The sequence below is a fragment of the Asterias amurensis genome, chromosome 4 (assembly GCF_032118995.1).
Source record: "Asterias amurensis chromosome 4, ASM3211899v1".
In the NCBI taxonomy this organism is placed as follows: Eukaryota; Metazoa; Echinodermata; class Asteroidea; order Forcipulatida; family Asteriidae; genus Asterias; species Asterias amurensis.
In genome coordinates this window covers 26,612,128-26,632,283 of record NC_092651.1, presented here as the reverse complement: position 1 = coordinate 26,632,283, position 20,156 = coordinate 26,612,128, and the positions used below count along the sequence as shown (strand labels likewise).

Genomic DNA, 20,156 nt, shown 5'->3' with positions numbered 1-20,156 from the left:
CACCTCATTGCACTGACGATTATCTAAGATGTTTTTGCTAAACGTTGGGGAAGATTTAAGACTACACCCAAGTCAGACTTTTGTCAAGTGTGTGTTCGTCTACGTCCAATGCCATTGAACACCGCCACTTTTATTTCAGCACTTTTATTGTGCCGCTTCCTTTTTACTTGGATTCTCTTTCTCCCAAGTTACAGCCTACTAAGATATTTAGTTTTAAACTGCACTAAATTTAGTTGAGACACTGTAGTCATCACATCGATACTCAGTTTGAAAAGTACTAGATTTTATTTATATTTCTGTAGATTTAGAATATATTTCACAGTATTTCGCTGATTAAAAATGTGAACAGTTTAATATTTATGCAAAAGTAAAAGGATTTTTTCGTTATACCACACATAGAAACAGCTTGCAAATTTCAGCATTAGCCCATAAGCATTTCACAATGCGCATGATCAGGAGCAAAAGATTCTGTGAAATAAGACTCCAAGCAAACCAGGCAACCACCAGATACACAACTACAAACAATGGCATTAGTAAACTAGACCATAGCGTTCATCTTGAAAGCTTGACATATTTTGTAACTGTACTCGGTTTCCAAAGATGCATTGCGGTATATTGTGCTATTAAATTTGACTGGATTTTAGTACAGAGGCAAAGCTTTTTACTTGATTGAAAACAAAAAATACATTGAGCCTCCCAGCCTCACTTTGATTCAATAGGTTCGAGTAGAAAACAAAAATAACAAAAAATGGTTGTACCGTGACAAAGGTCTGTAAGGCACGTTACCAGGATGGCATTCAAACCCACAACCTTTGGTATTTTGGAGCGTACCACTAAACCACTAAGATTGCCCGGTAGCTGGAGACAGTTAAAATCCTACATTTCAGCAGCGGGCAGTGCAACAAATTGAGAATATTATTTGGTTTGCCCAAACACCGATGTCTGTAAAGCACTGTACAACTATACTCAGTACTTCCCCCCCCCCCGAGTCCTGTGAAAAATAAATCCACAGGCTTATTGCTCGGATAGGATTTGAACCCAAAACTTTTGCCATTATACATGTCTATGTTTACAAAATATGATTTTGAAAGTCTCGTTATAAAAAGTTTTAAATAAACAGCAGTTTTCCCGAATCTCTGTGTTTGGCAAATTATTTATGTTTTCATGATGACAACTCCCCAGTTCCCTTGATCATAATGAGAACTCTTAACTGTCACCCCACTCACCCTCTCGCACAGTCCCTCTAACTCCCCTTCCTGGAACACGTGGTAGAACCTATGGTACACTGGCGTATCCTCCACACAGGCTGGTCCATTCTCCTTAAGGGGTGGTGCGCTGCTCTTTTTGCCAGGTTTCTTTTTGAGATGCCAGGGGACCAGCATGTCTTGGTTTTCGAACTCGGTACGATTCGTATGGATTGAAAGAACCGATCTCGTATTCTCTTCCTTAGTTCTGGAGTTCCCTCCATCTTCCCTGAATTCTTGGTCATCTTTCTCTAGCGCAACTTCATTGATATTTCTTGATCGAGTTGTGACATTTTCATCCTTATGTGTAATGGCGTCTTCATTACTCAATACACCTGTCACACTAGATGCCTCATTCTCAATCAATACATCAGAGTTTGTTGCTCCCTTTTGATCCCCTGTGTGAGTCCCTACACTAACTAACGAAGCAGAGGCGCCAGAACTACTCTTAGGATTTGTCTTTTCCTTCTCATCCTGCTCTGGGTTGGGGCTAGCGGGACAAGTTAAACCAGGATCCTCAGAAGGTGAACTCTTCACATTCTCTTCGTTAAATAACTCCTTGCTCGTCTTGCTCAAATTCTTGTTTATTCTTGTGTTTTCCGTTTGTCTTGTTGCTTCTCCGACACTCTTACCCACCATCTTAGTTTTATGAGATGCATTCGTGATGTAGTGAGACTTCTTCTGCTGCCTCTCTTGTTCTTTAGCCCAGACATAGATGAGGGCTAGTCCGCCAGGTCGTAGAACTCGACTTATCTCTTCAATGGCTGCCAGTCTCCGATTCTAAAAGAGATGGTCAGATTGAGAAATGAAATATAATATTTTTACCAGAGGAGAGAGTGGCATGGATTTTCTTTATGTCACTCATTTTCATATAGTAAGTACTGGACTCCAGCATGCTTTTTCGTGTGCTTTGGATTAGCAGCGCTAAGAAATGGAAACTCTCGCACAGCCCTTTCATGGCAAAATGGCGTAACTAAAAAAAACAAAAACATTTTGAGAAGAGGGAGTACAGAGATAAGTTTCCCATAAAAACCAGATGAAATTTTCAAAAGAGGCTGAGACAGGACATACATACATAATAATGATATTAATAATAATAATAATAATAATGGGCATTTATAATGCGCCGGTATCCATCTGAAGATGCTCATGGCGCAGTGACACAATAAACAGGAAAAAGTTATGAAGTCCTCATTAGTTGAGTCTTGAGGGAAGTTTTGAACAAAGCTGTTGATGGAGAAAGTTTAACATGATCCGGCAAGTCGTTCCATAATGAAGGGGCAGCCCCCTTCATTATGGAAGTCGTTCCATAATGAAGGGGCAGCAGAAGTAAACGATCTTACTTCTGCTGCCCCTTCATTATGGAACGACTTGCCGGATCATGCTATGGACAAAAAGCCCCCAATTTGACAAAAAATCTTATTTAGAAACAAAAATGTTTGTGTTGGGCTGTTTTGCCATGGAAGGGGCACGCAGTTAAGCACAATATCAGCCTTTAAACATAGAGCTGCTTAAGCACAAAATGTTGCTTAAGCAAAAAAATCCTTGCTTAGTAAAATCAGATTACTGGCCAAGACTCCACTCAATTGTTATGCTAAGTAAACAACAGCAAAATACCAGTCACAAGCAATGTACATGGCATGAAATTTTTGCCAGTAACATATGTAAAATTTAAGCGAGTTATTTTCGTGCTTAAGCAAATTTGTTGCTTAAGCAGCTCTATGAAATTGGCCGCAGCTCTTTGAATGAAATTTGGCCCTGGACTGGTCTCTTACATCAGCTAAGGATAGTTCTATTTGGTTTGGTGCCTACCTCTGTTGAGAAATGATGAATGACTGCAATACATATACAAGCATCAACGGAGGAATTCCTTATAGACAGGTTCAATCCATCACAGGTGAAGGCTTCAAATCGACGCTCCTTACAAATCTCAATCAGCTTCACACTACGGTCACAACCAATCTAGGGAAATAAAAATAAAGAATGTCAAATTAAGAGTCTTGAGTGGTTTGAGATGACTTTTAACAAATACATTAACATTAATGTTGTGCGCACTCTCATTCTTTATTTTAGACAAAGTAACAAAAAGATCACTCAAAAATGCACTTACCGAAAATAAGCCTGGATTACCGTCAAGATATTTCCCATTCCCACAACCTGTCAGCCCGTAAAAAAAAGTACATACATATTTAAATACAGAAGATGTATTATCTTGAATCCTGGATTTTGATTGGTTGATCCATAGCACCAAAAGTATGATGGCCCATTTACTGCATGGCCCATGTACTGCATGGCCCATGTACTGCATGGCCCAAACCTGTTTTATCGTTGCGGTACCCGCTGCCAAAACATAGGATTCGAACTGCCTCTAGCTACTGGGCAATCCCGGTATTCTAGTTGGTAAGACACTGCTCTAGAATTGCAAGGGTCGTGGGTTCGAATCTCACCCGAGTAACATGCCTGTGATATTTTTTCACAGGACTCGGAAAAGTACTGAGTATACAGTGCTAACACACATCGGTGTATGGGTAACACCCAAAAATTAATACTGTTCTAACATGGTTAACTTCTCATGGACTCATGGAATACAAACAAAAATATAGCATCTGCATCCTGTATCCAATTCATCCTTCGCCTCCCTGGATTTGGGAATGCAGAAGCACTTTCTGTATTCTACTCACACTTGTGTAATAACTAATAAGATCAGGTTAATATGGTTTATGGTACAACAAAAGAAACAAGGAGGAAACAAATGAAGAGCTTTGATGAGAATAATAAAGATTTATATCATTTATGATCAATATATACAAGATATGGAAATTTGATTTCATTAAAATACTACCAAAATAGTACATTAAAAAACTGACAAAATAATACATGTCATTAAAAAGTATAGTTTAAGGAACTTGTTTCTTACCCACATCAAGGAGGATGCTACCCATTGGCAGCTCCTTCAAGAACTCTGTGACCTGGGGCCAAGGTTTATGTCTCGTCTCGCTGAAGTGACCAGCGATGTTGTTATAAACCTTATGGACATGTGTCTCTTCAAGATGCATTGCCTGTAGGTCAGAGGTCGGCAAGGCAGGAAGTGATTGGTCACTGGGTCAAAGGTCAGCAGTGGCTGAGCTTTGTTGAGTGTCGCAACGTGTGGGATAACCTTTGGGATAATGGTAAAAGAGTTGAGTTAAAGAAACCATTTCATAGTAATAATACTACTACTAATAATGATTTTTACTACTACTATTAACAATTCAAATATTATTATGCATCCTTTACATACACAAATTATAATAAAGTCATCAACAAATTAAATGCACAAAATGTAAGAAAAAGAAACAAGACTGGATAACAGTAAAAGAGTTGAGTTGAACAAATCATTCCAATAATAACAAATAATTTGACTACTACTAACAACATTTCAAATCATAATGCACCCTTTACATCATAGAAATAAAAAGGGCATCACCAATTAAACTGCACAGAATGGATGAAAAAGAAACAAGACTGATCACCAGGCCAGTGCCCAAACCACAGTATGGGAATATGTCTGTCTCACCAATAGAGTACGAGGAGTTATTTATTACATACATGTAATAGACCTATCCCTGCTGGCATCGGTAATGCTTTTTGATGATTTCAGGAGACAGACGCCTTTAACCCTATCTACGTAAAGAATCTAATCTAACTGGCAAGGCAACCATAGATGTAAAACAATCAGAAGTAAAAAAAATGCACAAAATCCCATTAAAAACACTGAGAACGACATTAAAAAGATTGGTTTTTATCTTGAATTTTAACAACAATAATAACAAGCGTTCATAGAGGGCTCTTACACTGGGTACAACAGCTGCTTTACAACAAAACAGTACATTAAGCAAACAAATCAATTAAGGCACAAATAATGGCTAAGAAAGTTGGTCTGTAGCAATCAACCATTAAACAGGAAAATTTTCCGATGTTTCTTGAAAACTTCAAGCGACTCTCCGGAACGGATTTGATGAGGAAGACAGTTCCCTAAGTGCGGGGAAGAAGCAAGTTTATGTACATATACATGAATGCAATGGTAGCGTGTTCCACAGCTTAGGGGCTGTCACAGAGAAAGCCCTATCACCCTAATGTTATCTGAAATGTGAAGCTATTAAGGCCTGCCGAAAAAGAAAGACAAAATACAAACCAAGTAAAAACACACCAGAGAAACTGAATGGGTAAATTTTTATATAATTTCAAATTGAACAAGGAAAATTTACTGGAGTGGGATTAATGTGGCCAACCAACTAAGCTATCTAGCCCTATGTTGGCAGTCTCCCTCTCTATTTAGGGTGCCAGTCAGAAGCCAAAGATGTTTACAAAGATATTGAAAAACTAGGGAGGTACCAACACAGAACTAGATAGCTCAGTTTGTAGAGCATCAGCATGCTAATCCGGAGGTCAATGGTTCAAATCCCGCTTTAGTAAATTTTGTCTTTGTTCAAACCCAAATAAAAACTAAAAACAGACAGTTATATCTTTCTCCAGTTGAATCGATAAAATCTTAAGATGTCTCACCACAATGACACGGAGCTCCCCTGACTGCCCTGAAAGTAAAAGACATTCTAACCCCTCGATGCTTCAATGTCAGACCATCCTCCGTCTTACTGATGTCATCAGATACTGCATCGCTATTGGCCATAGCGTTGTGAGATGGTATGATGTCACTCTTTCTTGGAGTAATTCTGGTGGAATAAAAAATAAATAAAAAATATTACACTTAAAGACAGTGGACACTATTGGTAATTGTCAAAGACCAGTCTTCTCACTTGGTGTATCTCAACATATGCATGAAATAACAAACCTGTGAAAATTTGAGCTGGATCGGTCATCGAAGTTGCGAGATAATAATGAAAGAAAAAACACCCTTGTCTCACGAAGTTGTGTGCTTTCTGATGCTTGATTTCGAGACCTCAAATTCTAAATCTGAAGTCTCAAAATCAATTTGTGGAAAATTACTTCTTTCTTGAAAACTACGTCACTTCAGAGGGAGCCGTTTCTCACAATGTTTTATACTATCAACCTCTCCCTATTACTGGTTACCAAGTAAAGTTTTATGCTAATAAATATTTTGAGCAGTTACCAATAGTGTCCACTACCTTTAATGACAACCATCCTAACCCAAAGATCACAATTTACCTTTTTTTATTTATTTCTGGTAATGAAACTAAGGACACCTCATCACTGTAGCTCACAAGCCTGAGGAGAACCTTTTAGCTAAAGTGCTTGCTATGTGAACCAGAAACACCAAGGTCAACCCCTACTCTTCCATAATAAGTGATCAGGTTCTTTTAAGTGCATTACCAATCCTAGTACACAGAACCCATAGCCTTATGTTCCATTCAACAGACAAAATAAGTAAAGTAAGATATATTCCTTAAGGACACAAGTGTCACGACCAGGATACGAACCCACACTCTGCTGCTGATCAGAAACGCCAAAGCTTGTCTGCTCGGCCATAACATGCCAAAATAAAAAAGGGTACTCAGCAAATTTACAGCTGTTAATAACTGGGGTTGATATGAACTTACCCATGTGACCACAGATATCTTGCCTCCCCAGTTATTATCATCAAACTAAGCCGTGGTACAAACACCGGAATTTGACGACCGTCAGTTGGATTGGTGAATTCCATAACAACCTAGACATAAAGTAGAAAAGTCTTTATTTCTTAACTAGAAGTTTAAACAATTTGTATGCAATCTTCTGGGGAGTTTTAACTTTTCAGACAGGGCTTGAAAGGAAACTAGACTGCTGGCCCAAGGCCAGTACTTTTAGCATAGGGCCAGTAAAATCATGAATTGACAAGCCTGGTGATCTTGAGGCCAGTACTTTTAGCATTGGGCCAGTAAAATCATGAACTGACAAGCCTGGTGATCTAGAGTTTTCAATTGACTAGTGACAGGTTGGATTCCAAACTTTGCATGGTGGGAGTATAATTAACGACACTCGATACTATTGGTAATTGTCAAAGACCAGTCTTCTCACTTGCTGTATCTCAGCATATGCATGAAATAGCAAACCTGTGAAACTTTGAGCTCAATCGGTCATCGAGGTTGCGAGATAATAATGAAAGAAAAAACACCCTTTTCACACGAAGTTGTATGCTTTCTGATGCCTGATTTCGAGACAAAGTGTCCACTGCCTTTAAAGGCAGTGGATACTATTGGTAAGTAATTACCAAAGCTCAAAGCTCAAATTTTTGCAGGTTTGTTATTTTATGCATATGTTGAGGTACACCAACTGTGGAGGCTAGTCTTTGACAATTACCAATAGTGTCCACTGCCTTTAAGCAATGTTTGCGATAGCAACATGTAAAAATCTCTTTTGACTAATAACAGTAATACTTCATTGTGTAAGATTTCCGTGAAAAATGTTGACAATGAATCTGACATCTTTCAATTCTGTCGAGTAAAGAAAGTAGCACGACAAATGAGATAAACTACTCTTAGTGTTTGTTCAACTCATTTTGAACCTGGTCTTGTAAAAAAATGTTGGTCCAGTAAAAATGTTGAGCAACAAGCCTACAAGCAGTCTCATGGATGTTCCAGCCTGTCAGACCTGTCCTAGTTGAGGGTAAGAATAAACCTACAGAGAAGACCTCAAGCTTTCTGGGCACTGTGTCCGCCACTCAGAGCTTGCCGCTTGCCCAACTATTCTCTGGGAGCCCACACAAGGCAAGGCCTCTAATGGGAGAAGATGTCTCTCCTTCGTAGTCACCCTGAAACGAGACACCGGCTTGGCCAGCGCTGAGGAACTATGCTCCTGCATGCTGGACCGGAACGTCTGGAGAGAAATCACTGAGCAGGCTCGAGCTTCTAGATGGCCCTCGCCTTGATGATGATAAAAAATATACCAAACTTACCTGTGAACCAAGACTGAGGGAAACGATGGCATCTTGGAATGCTGAGTGGGTGTCGACATGAGGAGGTATCCCTGAAAACAAAGAAAACGAAAATAGGAAAAACAAAAATCAGTATGAGTAGGATTTGAAACTCAAAAAAAATCAGTATGATGAGGTTACATATAAAACCATCGTGAACAAAATTCAAAGTAAATCTCTCAAAGTTTCCAAAAAAAAATATGGATTAAACAATATCAAAAAAACCATGCCGGTTTGCAATGGTGTATGCATCTAACCCTCTTACTGTCTGACCATTCAATATCATCCACTGTGGTTTTGAATGATAGATGAACTTTGCCAGCCTGCAGTATATCATGTGGTGAAGGCATCTACACAGAACACACAAGTACACACATAGCTTTTGTCACTGTGTGGACATTCCTTTGGTCTGTACACTCATGGAGGAAGGAAGAGAAGGAGCTCGAACGACCCGCAAAACCGCAGAGTAACAAAAGAATACTCTGACAATGCCCCTGTCTGGCCAGTGGAAAAAGATAGGGGACCTCCAGCTGGACGGCCGATTATTGAGCAGGATTAGATCTCTTTGTACAGAAGGTGTGGTACCGCCAGACTGCGCCGTTGCCTTCGTGTAAAGTTGAATCATTGAAGACAAGAATTGTGAATAAACACGTTTTCATTTACCATTTGTGGTGTTTCACGGAAACATCATGGCATATTTTTACATTTTTTGTGACTTACCGGTCACTAGCGGTGGTTCAAAATTTGGGTAATAGCACACGAGGGTGGTTGGTATTCAATTGTGTTTTTCGATTTGGTGGACACAAGTGTACACAATTTTTATCAGGTCTCAAAAAAGTTTTTTTTTCTGTATTATATCCATGCGACATACGACACCATAGTTGAGTGAAGAACCAAGTGCGCACGCGCAAACTCACATACGCCAGGTTGCCCATTGTCTGTATAAGATATGTGAGTGATTACGAGGTGTCGTTAAACGACCGCGGTACCACAGGTTCGCCTTTTGAAGTCCCTTCGTTCGAGCTCCTTCTTTTCCTTCCTCCATGGGACACTTAAAGAAAATTCTATTCTTCAACACTGTAAATAAGACTGTGTGGACATGTGTAAGTCCACCTAGTTTCAAGTCGTTAACGGGATGCAACTTCTTTTGTTTCAAATACAAAGTTATAAACTACAAGGGAAACTGACAGGGTCAAATTTCACTTCAGTAAACTATCTTTATTCAACCCCAAATTATAAAAAGAAAATACACAGTCAGTTTCCATTGTGGTTTCTAAAACTATTACCTTGACCAGGCTGGTATTCATTGACTGTAATCTGATCCGGTCTGAACTGGATCAATCCAGTTGCCATGATCCGACTGATGACATCATCATAGAGTGATGGCATTGGATCCGGTAGGGGATTCCCCTTATCAATGTTGTTTGTAGCATAGTTGAATTCATAACCAAAGTGTTGGACTCTCCTGTGCTTCAGTGTCTGCTGAACTACAAGACAGAAAAAGATACGCAGGTTGTTGAGTTTATGCGTTGACTGTTTCACTGTTTCACCATCCAAACTATTATAGTTCACTGATTATGCATGTATTGGTAGACTTTAATCAAAATACTTTTGAATGGTTTCAGATTATGGTAAATCAGTAGGATCACCTTCTTTGATCACCTTCTTCCAAGAAAAATACTAAATGACCCGCTAAGTCTGAAGTCCTTCATCTTTGATTGCTCACCATCTTTCAAGAAGAATGCTTATTATTAAAAATGATTCCCCTCCCCCAAGTTTAAAGTCCTTCCAGTAAAAAAGTATAAAGCATAAAAATGACCCCCCCCACACCCCAATTCTAAAGTCTTTAAGGGCAAAGGACATTTTAGGTACTTGTCAAATACCAGTATTCTCATTTGGTGTATCTCAACATTTGCTAGAAAGAAAACAAATCTTTGAACATTTGGGCTCAATTGGTCATCAAAGTTGCAAGAAAACAGTGAAAGTAAAATCACACCTGTTACACAAATGTGTGTGCTTTCAGATGCATGAGAAAGGTTTAAGAAAAGCTTAAGGCATGAAGTCTTCTCAGATTCAAATTTTTCAGTGAGAAGTTACCTCTTTCTCAAAAACTCTGCTAATTCAGAGGAATTCCATTTCTCACAATGTTTTATACAATCCACAGGTCTTGGTTGCTCATCACCAAGTAAGTTTTATTTTTATATTATGTATTTTGAGTAATTACCAACAATGTCCAGTGCCTTTAACTAATTGAGTCGTCTTTGACTGATCTTACCAGCATCCTGAGACGACTCTTGTTTCTCCCACTGGACACTCTGCATCAACTCCTTCTCCATCTCAGCTGTTATGAAGTCGTCAATAAGAATCAAACCAGGAGGAAGGCTTCGGTCACCGCTGCTCATCTTAGGACGAGGGACTTCATTAAGATGCAAAACAAAGCATGCAAATATTATTCATCGATTTCATGAAATTTAAAGTATTGCCAGTGAAAATTACACAGACTGGCCCTGTTGGGTCCTTACAAAACACAAACCAAAAACACCTTCAAAACAAAGTAAATACAAAAGAAAGTGGCAAAGTAAATTCTCAAGATAACCACAATCCAAATATAGGTTTTTCCCAAATAATTTTGGGTAAATTTAGGCCCCATGGTTTATTATCATGAGCAAAAAAAAATTATTCACAAATGTTGGGTTTGAATCTGATAAAATACCTCTCATTTCTAAAGAGTATTTTTTTGTAAAATTTAAAAGTACAGTTCCCCTGTACAAATGAGATTAAATCTTCACTTTTCACTCTTAAAGCCATTGGACACTTTCGGTAAACAGTATTGTTCAAAGGCCCACACTTCGTGTATCACAACTTATATATAAATTAACAAACCTGTGAAAATTTAGGCTCAATCGGTCATCGGAGTCGGGAGAAAATAACGGGAAAACCCACTCTTGTTTTTGCACGTTTCACCGTGTCATGACATGTGTTTACTATAAATCTGTAATTCTCGATGTCGAGAATTGATAATTGTTTCAATGTTTTCTCAAATAGTAAAGCATTTCATGGAATAATATTTCAAGAAAAGTCTTTTACCATTACCTTCTGTAAACCCTGTTAGTTATTTGTAAATCTGTGAACTTTTTTTTTTTCTTTTCTGAAAGTGTATAATGGCTTTAAAGTGTTTTTTCAAACAAACTGAGTCAGGAAGATTTGTTTCTCATGTTTCTCATTTTGATTCTGGTCTTGTCAAAACAATTTTGGTCCAGTCAAAAATTTGAGCAACAAACCCTGTGGTCTTGTGATATTTTCCCCCCACATTCGAGCCCCAGTTATTACCTTCATTGATATAAGACAAGTACAGGACGACACCACTCGCAGGTGACTCAGTCGGACATAGATGCCACGCTTGTAGATTCTCATATGCAGATATAGCTTCAGGGATCGATGAGTAGCATATCACACTATAGGGTTTCCCTGGTAACATAACAACATCAGTCAGCTGACCATACTGACTGAAGAGCGGCTTTAGGTCGTCACGACTGACGCCGTTCCCAAGTCCTCCATTGCCAACGATCAGGTGCTTTATATGGACAGAAACGAAAAACACAAGAAAAGTAGTGATTTGTTGCTGATCCTTTCATTAACAACACAAACAGTATTGAATTTGTTTATTTAGTTGAGTTCATTTTATTTATCTTAAAATAATATTTTTTACTTTACTTACTTTAATTTAATTAAGAGGAAGTACTCCTTTTTCTAGATATTTTGTCATTTAATTGGTCATAGTATGACCGTTTATAGCCCCACTTAGTGTGGGCAATACTAGTACACAAGTGGGGCTAGACTCCTAGTGTAGACTGATAATTATCGTAGGGTCATATGTTATGGAGCCTCATATGTTTTCGAACCCAAGCTTTGATTCCCATTTACCGCGAGCTCCACCGGTGACAGATGCTCTGCTGTTTACTCACGGTCTGTATTTTCGTCAGGCTTAATCATGCTGAGAATAAAATTTCCTGTCGTAGGTTATGCTCAAATATTTATGATGATTTTTTGGTGTGTATTATTACATGCATTAATACATGTATGCCAACAATCAAATGAGTCTAAGAAACATCATCCAACCTCTAATTTATAAAAGAAATTGTAATCGGCTAGATTGAGTTTCATTCTCCTTTAGTCACTAGATAGATCACGTGATGTGGTTGCTATTTGGGATTCTATGGTGTGCCAACATGGGGAAAAAAATTAAAATATTTTAAGTGAAAATGAATTTATTTCTTATTTTTTATTAACTGACAGACTGTAATAAATTCTAATAAACGTAAATAATATGTCTACATTAGAGAGAAAATATAACAGATTGGTTTCTTACTCCTTAAACCAAACATTGCTGGTCTGAAATGGGGGAAAAACAGACTGTTTTGAAGTGTTTGTGAGTTCAAGGGGGTCGGGGTGTTTTACTGTCATGCCTTGTGATGTCTCCGGATTCTAACCGGGATTCATTCAATTCAAGAAGTAGCCATTTGATATGTCTTGGGACAAAAATGTAGTTGTATGATTAATAATAAATTGATCGAGATTTTTGATTTATTTTGCACGCCATACTAGCTTCTGAATATTCAATAAAATACAAACCAGTGAAAGGCTTGAAAACATATGATGACACGGTGCTCCAATGTCGTATTTGGCACTATAAATAGTGGATTAACTCTCGCAAAAGGAAAACAAAACTTTCAAGATTTCAACACACGATGAAGTGTAAAAATGTTGGATAGATGATTTAAAAAAAAAATCATTTAGTTTTTGATTGTGAACAATTTTTCTGTTATCCTACTGAGTGAAAGTGAAAACACATCATCTTCATGACATCAGATTCAGCATTCAAAAACTACTTAAAATTGAAAAAAGGAGTACAGCGCCCCAGTTACTGAATACTGGGTCTAACTAACCGGGTAAATTCTGCAATTGTCGATGTTTTTAGGTTTAGATTAACATAACACTTCGCCCGACCTGAATTCAGAGAGTTGGCCATACAGCCACGGTGGACACTTAAACGTTTGACAGTAAATGTCCACCTACAGCCACAGGCGAGGCATGGTCTCAAAAAAAATGAGAAGTTGCTCTTGATTGCATCACAAATTTAGACTGTCCCCCATCCAATCATCAGGAGGCATATCTACAAAATGTTTAGGGAACCAGACGTAAAAATACACAGTCGAAAACTGATTTATATTTCTTCCAATAATCGTAATAAAAGTTGCTTACTTTTGTTGGTTCCTTTGACGTATGGATACCTTCATGTCTCAGTAATGTGTGCCTGGATTTTGCTTGCTTTCTGGCCCTTTTCTTCTCAGATTTTGATAGTTTTGTTTCGGGTAAACTCTTCACGTTGGAAATGCTGTCTGCCATTCTTATGCAGAAACGGGACTATTGGTGGCGCCCTGCTTTGTTGTTATCTGCTGCCTGTCCTTGAACTGAACACATGGAAGCTGAAATGTTGTGAGTTTTTCAATGGTTTATTCGATATGTTTCATAAATAACTGTCAATGTTTAAGTGTTTGACTTTGTATATTTAATGGGGGAATATTATGCATTTGTTTTAATGTGGATCAAAAGCGCTTATCACTGTCCTTTGTCATGAACTAAAAACTGCTAAATAAAATGATAAAAAAAGTTTTATGTATGAATTGAAAATGGGCCTAGGTCACTTCAAGTTTTATTCATTTTAAAACAAAGAATTCAAATTTAGTACCTAACTTTTTTATCTAATGATGTCATTAAAAATGTTTTGTTTTCTTGTTGTGTCTGTGATAAAAGGTACCATCAAGAATAATTGCGAAGGGATTTCTTTACCAATCAATAAACAAGATGTTTCAGATGATGACACAGCAGAGGGCAGTATTCTTTTCATGGATCAGAACTTACAAAACCCACAGAGCACAAACTGTTTTCAAGTCTACAACAGCCTCAAGTTGTCAGCGAATACTTCGCAATAATACAGTTGTGTCTTCATCAAGGAGAACTTTTCATCCGCCTACTTCTTTAAGCTCCTCTACTGTGACTTCCCCTTTAAGTTATCCGTTACAATCACATCACTATGGAAACAAGCAATGTTTCTTCCGGCAACCGTCAAGGCTAAAATCAACCAATCAGAGTAGCCCACCTGCCTTGAATCCTCTTCTTCAAATGCAGTCATATGTTCAGCTACCAATACTATCAGACAACGAGTTGATCTTCACCCCTACTGAAGCGGATCTTGCCAAGGCGTGTCAGTTGTTTGTTCCGAGTCCCGACCATCAGATCAAATTCTTGAAAGGAGCGTACTACCACGAGCAAGCCCCAGATTATCAGCTGCCTGAGGTGAGATCACTGCCCGACCAAGGCTCGGATTCAAGGGAACATCCAAAGTAGCTTAGAATCTTGACTGGACCGGGATTTTATTTAGAAGACCAGAATCAAAATGAGAAAAAAACAAGAATCAAAATAAGAGCGTGGTGTAACAAATCTAAACTATTTTATTTCAACAAACACTTACAGAAGATTTATCTCTTCTGTTTTATGTGCGATACTCAGCAGGATTGAAAAATATTTGTGAGACTCAAACTCAACATTTTGGAGACAAAGATGTTGAATTGAAAAAGAAAAGCCAAGACTACTGGACTTGTCCTGTCTTGACTTTTATGGTCCGACACTGGAATAACACAAAGAAGATTATTTAAGATGAAAACAACTATACATCAAGATCCCTTAACGCGGCTAATTTTCTTGATTTAAAATTTGTTTATATAATTTTTTACAGATTGCTTTTATCGGCAGGAGTAATGTGGGCAAGTCGTCTTTAATCAAAGCAATGTTTTCACAAGTACCTGGTCTTGATGTCAGAACATCCAAAACCCCAGTGAGTACACTTTTCCTTATCTTGTGAATTTAGAAAACAGTTTTCCTTAATTTCAGGTTGAACAACAAGAAATTCACTAGAGCAGGATTTGAACCTTCAACCTACATTTAATGGCCGGGGCTTTACCAACTTAGCTATCTTGTAGCTCTTCATTGGTGGTCTGCTTAGTGTGTTTTGTCAATATCTTTTTCCCCAGTCAGTTTTTCTTGTGGTTTATTATTTGACACAACTACTTTTCAATATGTTTTTCCCCTTTTCATGTTCGAAATGTATTCTCAAAAGTTGTCTTTGCTTGCTTTTGTTGAGGATTTCTGATTTTGTGTGTACCCAAATGGGAACTTCTTCATGTCACATTTGATGGTCAATGTGTCTTGTGGGGTTACACTAAATTCTGTTTTGCAGACAGGAACTGACTTTTGTTTCACCATGTCTATGTGTGTTACATCAAAACTTGCTGTTAATTTTCCAGGTAAACTAGCTTACACACCTTGTTGTTTCGCCACATGGGAATTTAACCTATGTCCCTGTGTACTTTATGTATGCTTTGCAGGGGCACACCAAGTTGCTGTTGTTTTTCCAGGTGGGCAGTGGCTTTAGTCTGGTTGACATGCCTGGCTACGGATTCAACCAGCCTCAAAACTTCATCATATCAGCGGAGGGATTTCTCAAGGGAAGGAAAAAGTATGATTTGGATTATTCTTTTCATTTAGAAGTAAGGCTGTATCAGAGTTGGTCTGGCTATGACTTTGGCTTGATCACTATGCTAACATGCATTGAAGCATAGGCTGACCATAGCAACAGCCGCAGCCACAGCTTCTGCCACAGCTGCACTTGCTAATTTAGACACAACCTTATTTTTAGACACCACCTTAATTTCCTCAATCTTTCCTACCACAAGAAAACGGAATTCGCTTTTGCAAACTGATTACCAACCAAAAGGATTGATGGTACAAATGCAAAGAATTGTTAATTGCCTGACGTGTTCGACTATAGCAGAGTCTCTCCTATGGTAAATGTACCACCAGTGTGTCGGGCATGGTTTCTCCAATCAGGGTGTTTGAGCCTCAAACCAGACATTCTTCTTTTTCTCACCTGTACACTCTTCAGTGCAAAAATGTTAAACAAAGAGCCATTTCAGCAGCATTATTCCCTGAACTGCATCTCTTTTTGGTGCCTGCTGCATATGTTCCCTCTTTCCTACAATCTAGACTTTTTATAGAGGAATATCAATTCCTACCTTCAGCTCCCACAAGTTATTTTCCTCTTTAACATTTTCTTCTTATAGCTAGCCCCTAATCAAGACTTGCTTTTAGCCTGGTTTTGGGTGAACTTAAAAAACCCAAAACATAACAAAAAAACTTGCGATCATATCACACTGACAGAATCATCAATAAATTATCAACTGAGATTTATTATTCCCCCCCCCAGCTTAAGGAATACCTTCTTGTTGATAGACAGCTCTGTTGGACTTAAACCCTTGGACTATGTTGCTCTTGAGATGTTAGAGGAGTTCTCAATACCTTACCTAGTAAGTTCCTGACATTTACTTTCAATTATAAAAACTCTTTTGTTATATCGGGGCTAGAAATTCGTAATTTTACATCCATAATTGTCAAAAGGGTGTTAATGAAAAATGCATATAAATTTGAAAACATACATTAAATCCTCAAATAGTGCTTTTTCTTAGAAAGTGAATAGTTCTTTTCGGCAAATAATTTTGTTGGAGACTGGTCTTTCTTGATCAATAAACTCCATTTACTGTGAGCTCCAAACTATACAAAACAAATCCTAGGGGATCCATACAAATAGCAATAACGACCTGATAGTCTGAGGAATGATGAACTTCTGATCACTGGTAAAGCGATGTACAGTAAAGTGACAAGGAAATGTCCGAGATTCAACTCCCACTTTGGTATAACTATCTTGGTTCATCCACTCCACAATCATTATCATAATGTATCAACATTTTGCTTTGAAAGAAAATTTGGTATTTGTTTTACTCTTGATTTGATATTGGACTCCTAGATTGTGTTGACCAAATCGGATAAAGCATCCAAACGACAGCTTGTTGAAAGTATCATGACCGTGTCAAAGGTCATACGAGAGAACACTCAATGTTGCTTGCCTCAACCATTCCTAGTAAGGTAAGTGAGAGTACATGTGTGAAACTAGTTTAAAGGCAGTGGACACTGTTGGTAATTACTCAAAATAATTATTAGCATAAAACCTTTCTTGGTAAATGAGTATGGCGAGAAGTTGATAGTGTAAAACATTGTGAGAAACGGCTCCCTCTGAAGTGACCTAGTTTTCGAGAAAGAAGTAATTTTCCACTTATTTGATTTCGAGACCTCAAGTTTAGAATTTGAGGTCTCGCAATCTAGCATCTGAAAGCACACAACTTTGTGTGACAAGGGTGTTTTTTCCCCCGTTATTATCTTGCAACTTTGACGACCGATCACAGATTTTTTATTTCGTGCATGTTGAGATACACCAACTGTGAAGGTCGTTGACTATCATCAATAGTGTCCAGTGTCTTTAATGTAAAGTTTGTTGATAGTTACTTGTTCTAAGTAGGGCAAGTGAGAATAACTAGTTTATTGTAAAATTTGTCAATACAGTGTAGTTACTTATTCCTGTTTGTTGCACTACTTACTGTTTGTAAGGTTAAGAGAGTTACTTACCCCAAGTACAAGTAAATGAAAGTAACAGGTTGACTGCAAAGTTTGTCAACAGTTACTTATTCTTATAGCAGTGTTTTGTTCATACTTCTTTTTTCTTTTTCAGCTCAAAGTCTAAGGCTGGCCTGTCATTTCTGATGAGTTTTATAGCTTACACTACAGACAATCTCAAGCTACAAGAAACATGACGAGGTTATTGCTGTCAGACTATGCCAGAAACACCAGGGCAAATGCCTTACGGATGAGTGCACTTGGTTCTATTATGTCCATTTTTACAACACATGGGACCTAAAGGCTTTTTGTCCCATCCGAAGGAGGAAGTAATAATGCCGGACTATGGCCAGAAAAACTCTTTTTACACTTCCATCCTTGTGCTGGGATCTTTTATGTGTGATGAAACAGCACACATGACTTGTGGCTTTATGTACCATTATAAGGACGAAGCAATAATGGTGAAGTGTATTCCTTGAAGGCACTCTACACATTTGGTAATTGTCAAAGACCAGTCTTCTCAATTGGTGTGTTCCAAAATATGCATAAAAATAACAAATATGCATTGGTAAAAATTCGGGCTCAGTCATCGTAGTTGCAAGAAAATAATGAATGAAAAACACCCTTTGTGTGCTTTTAGAAGCTTGAGAAAGGCTTCAGGCCTAAAGTCTTTCTCAGATTCAAATATTTTATTGAAAAATGACCTCAAAATCTAATTCTGAGGTCTTGAAATCAAATTCTAAAACTACTTTACTTCAGAGAGAGTAATTTCTCACAATGTTTTAACAGCTCACCGTTGCTCGATACCAAGTAAGTTATTATGCTAATATTTATTTCAAGTAATTACCAATTGTCAAGACCAGGACTCAAACACGCTGGCTACGCTGGCCCATACGCTGCTAATTGAGTGCTTGTTGCACATCAATGTATGGGTAAAACAAAATAAAAGTAACATTTGTAACAAATCGTTTCCTGTCATGTGTCAAGTTTTATTACAAGAACAAATCCAAGGAAAAGTGACTCTTATAAACTCCATTTTTTTGTTTAAATACAACGTCTTCCCAAAATAAACATTTGTAATCTTTTTTCTTCTTGATCAATTTCTAATTACACTTCCCCCATTTTGGCAACAGCTTACCACTCAATTTGATATATTTATTTCCTTTCTGAAGTGACCTTTACCCACAAAATAAATTGTTAAAATCCAACAAATTAATCACAGGATACAGCACAACGTCCTCTTCAAAAACTTCTTTCTACACAAGAAACTTCATACTTGGTTATATTTCAAAATCAAACAATTAATAGCTTTTATTAACAGGTTTGCATCGTGCAAAGTCATCATGAAGCCTTGTGTCCTGGCTTTGTGGACTTGTCTTATTAACGGGGGCACTATTTCCGGACAATACTTACCAGCAAATTCTGCGCTTATAGCACCCTGTAAAGAGCGTATACCAACCAGAGTGGTTTGTTTATCAACAATAGCAAGCTATGGATGGCAGTAGGTTAGCAAAACAAACAATGGTGTCAACAGATATGGTGTCAAAATTAAACATTTCTGCAAACTTAACAAAAACCAAAACCAACATCCCATGATTAGTTGCTTGTTTCTAACAAATTCAACACCATTTTTAATATAATATTTTGTGTAACATTGTTACAAACTGTGGCTATCTAATTTTGCTTGACATATTGGCCTTCTATAGTTTACCAATCTTTGTTTGCAAAAAGTCCAGCTGTGACACTCTGCAAATATATGTGCTTTAGCAGGGCGTAAGGGCAGAATTCTCTGGCAAGCAATGCCACCAATTTGCGTTATGGTAAACGGGATTGGGTTAGAGGAGGTTGAACATCATAGTTCAAAGTTCATCCTGTAGAACAAGGGGTCAATGACCTTCAGTTATGTACACTTTGTAAAAAAAAAAAGGAAAAAAAAACTTTTTACATTTTGATTTTATATATGAAGTATAAAATAAAACCAAGATCAGGGGATGGTTTTTGATACGCGGGTTAAATCTCGTAAAGTCTTGAACTTTGGCCCAATTTCATAGAGCTGCTTAAAGCACACAACAAGTATGCTTACCAAAATAAGGTTACCAGCCTGAGTCATATTACACATGTACAATATGTGACTGGTATGCTGCTAATGTTTGTCTAGCAGCATAATGTTAAGCAATAGTTTCTTCTTAAACAGCTCTATGAAATCAGGCTCAGGTCACAAACCTAAGAAAAAAACACTAAACTTTATGCAAAGCCATCAAATACTCCAATGGGTCAGTAGGATATTTCAATAACAAATTTACATAAAAAAAAAATTAACCAAGAAAAACTACTTCATTTTTGTAACCTCTGATCGCGCTTAGTGTCATACTCATGTGATAACCAGATTAATATGGAACATTTCTCAACATCAAATTTTCATGAAACAGACACCAGTT

The 20,156-nt window shown here is 37.7% G+C and overlaps 2 protein-coding genes across 2 annotated transcripts; one reads left to right on the top strand and one right to left on the bottom strand.

The window, feature by feature from the left end:
- Positions 1–2: 2 nt before the first annotated feature.
- LOC139936210 (tRNA (carboxymethyluridine(34)-5-O)-methyltransferase ALKBH8-like) lies at positions 3–13,620 on the bottom strand. Its single transcript, XM_071930984.1, is given in 11 exon segments — positions 3–2,024; positions 3,057–3,206; positions 3,355–3,401; positions 4,162–4,401; positions 5,790–5,956; positions 6,803–6,912; positions 8,137–8,207; positions 9,441–9,641; positions 10,430–10,570; positions 11,485–11,728; positions 13,417–13,620. Coding segments are annotated over 11 exon segments (2,385 nt in total). The 5' UTR covers positions 13,561–13,620; the 3' UTR covers positions 3–1,154.
- On the top strand, positions 13,605–20,041 carry LOC139936211 (GTP-binding protein 8-like). The gene is made up of 7 exons (XM_071930985.1): positions 13,605–13,650; positions 13,969–14,511; positions 14,951–15,049; positions 15,600–15,730; positions 16,478–16,577; positions 17,075–17,193; positions 17,834–20,041. Exons 2-7 carry the CDS (start codon positions 14,020–14,022, stop codon positions 17,913–17,915), a joined length of 1,023 nt encoding a protein of 340 aa, XP_071787086.1. The 5' UTR covers positions 13,605–13,650; positions 13,969–14,019; the 3' UTR covers positions 17,916–20,041.
- The last annotated feature ends 115 nt before the right edge of the window (positions 20,042–20,156 follow it).

Bases quoted from the DNA above. Each gene is read 5' to 3' on its own strand.
- LOC139936211 (XM_071930985.1), top strand. From the start codon at position 14,020: ATGTTTCAGATGATGACACAGCAGAGGGCAGTATTCTTTTCATGGATC. The intron at 14,512-14,950 runs GTGAGATCACTG...AATTTTTTACAG, and splicing joins CAGATTATCAGCTGCCTGAG to ATTGCTTTTATCGGCAGGAG. The intron at 16,578-17,074 runs GTAAGTTCCTGA...TTGGACTCCTAG, and splicing joins AGTTCTCAATACCTTACCTA to ATTGTGTTGACCAAATCGGA.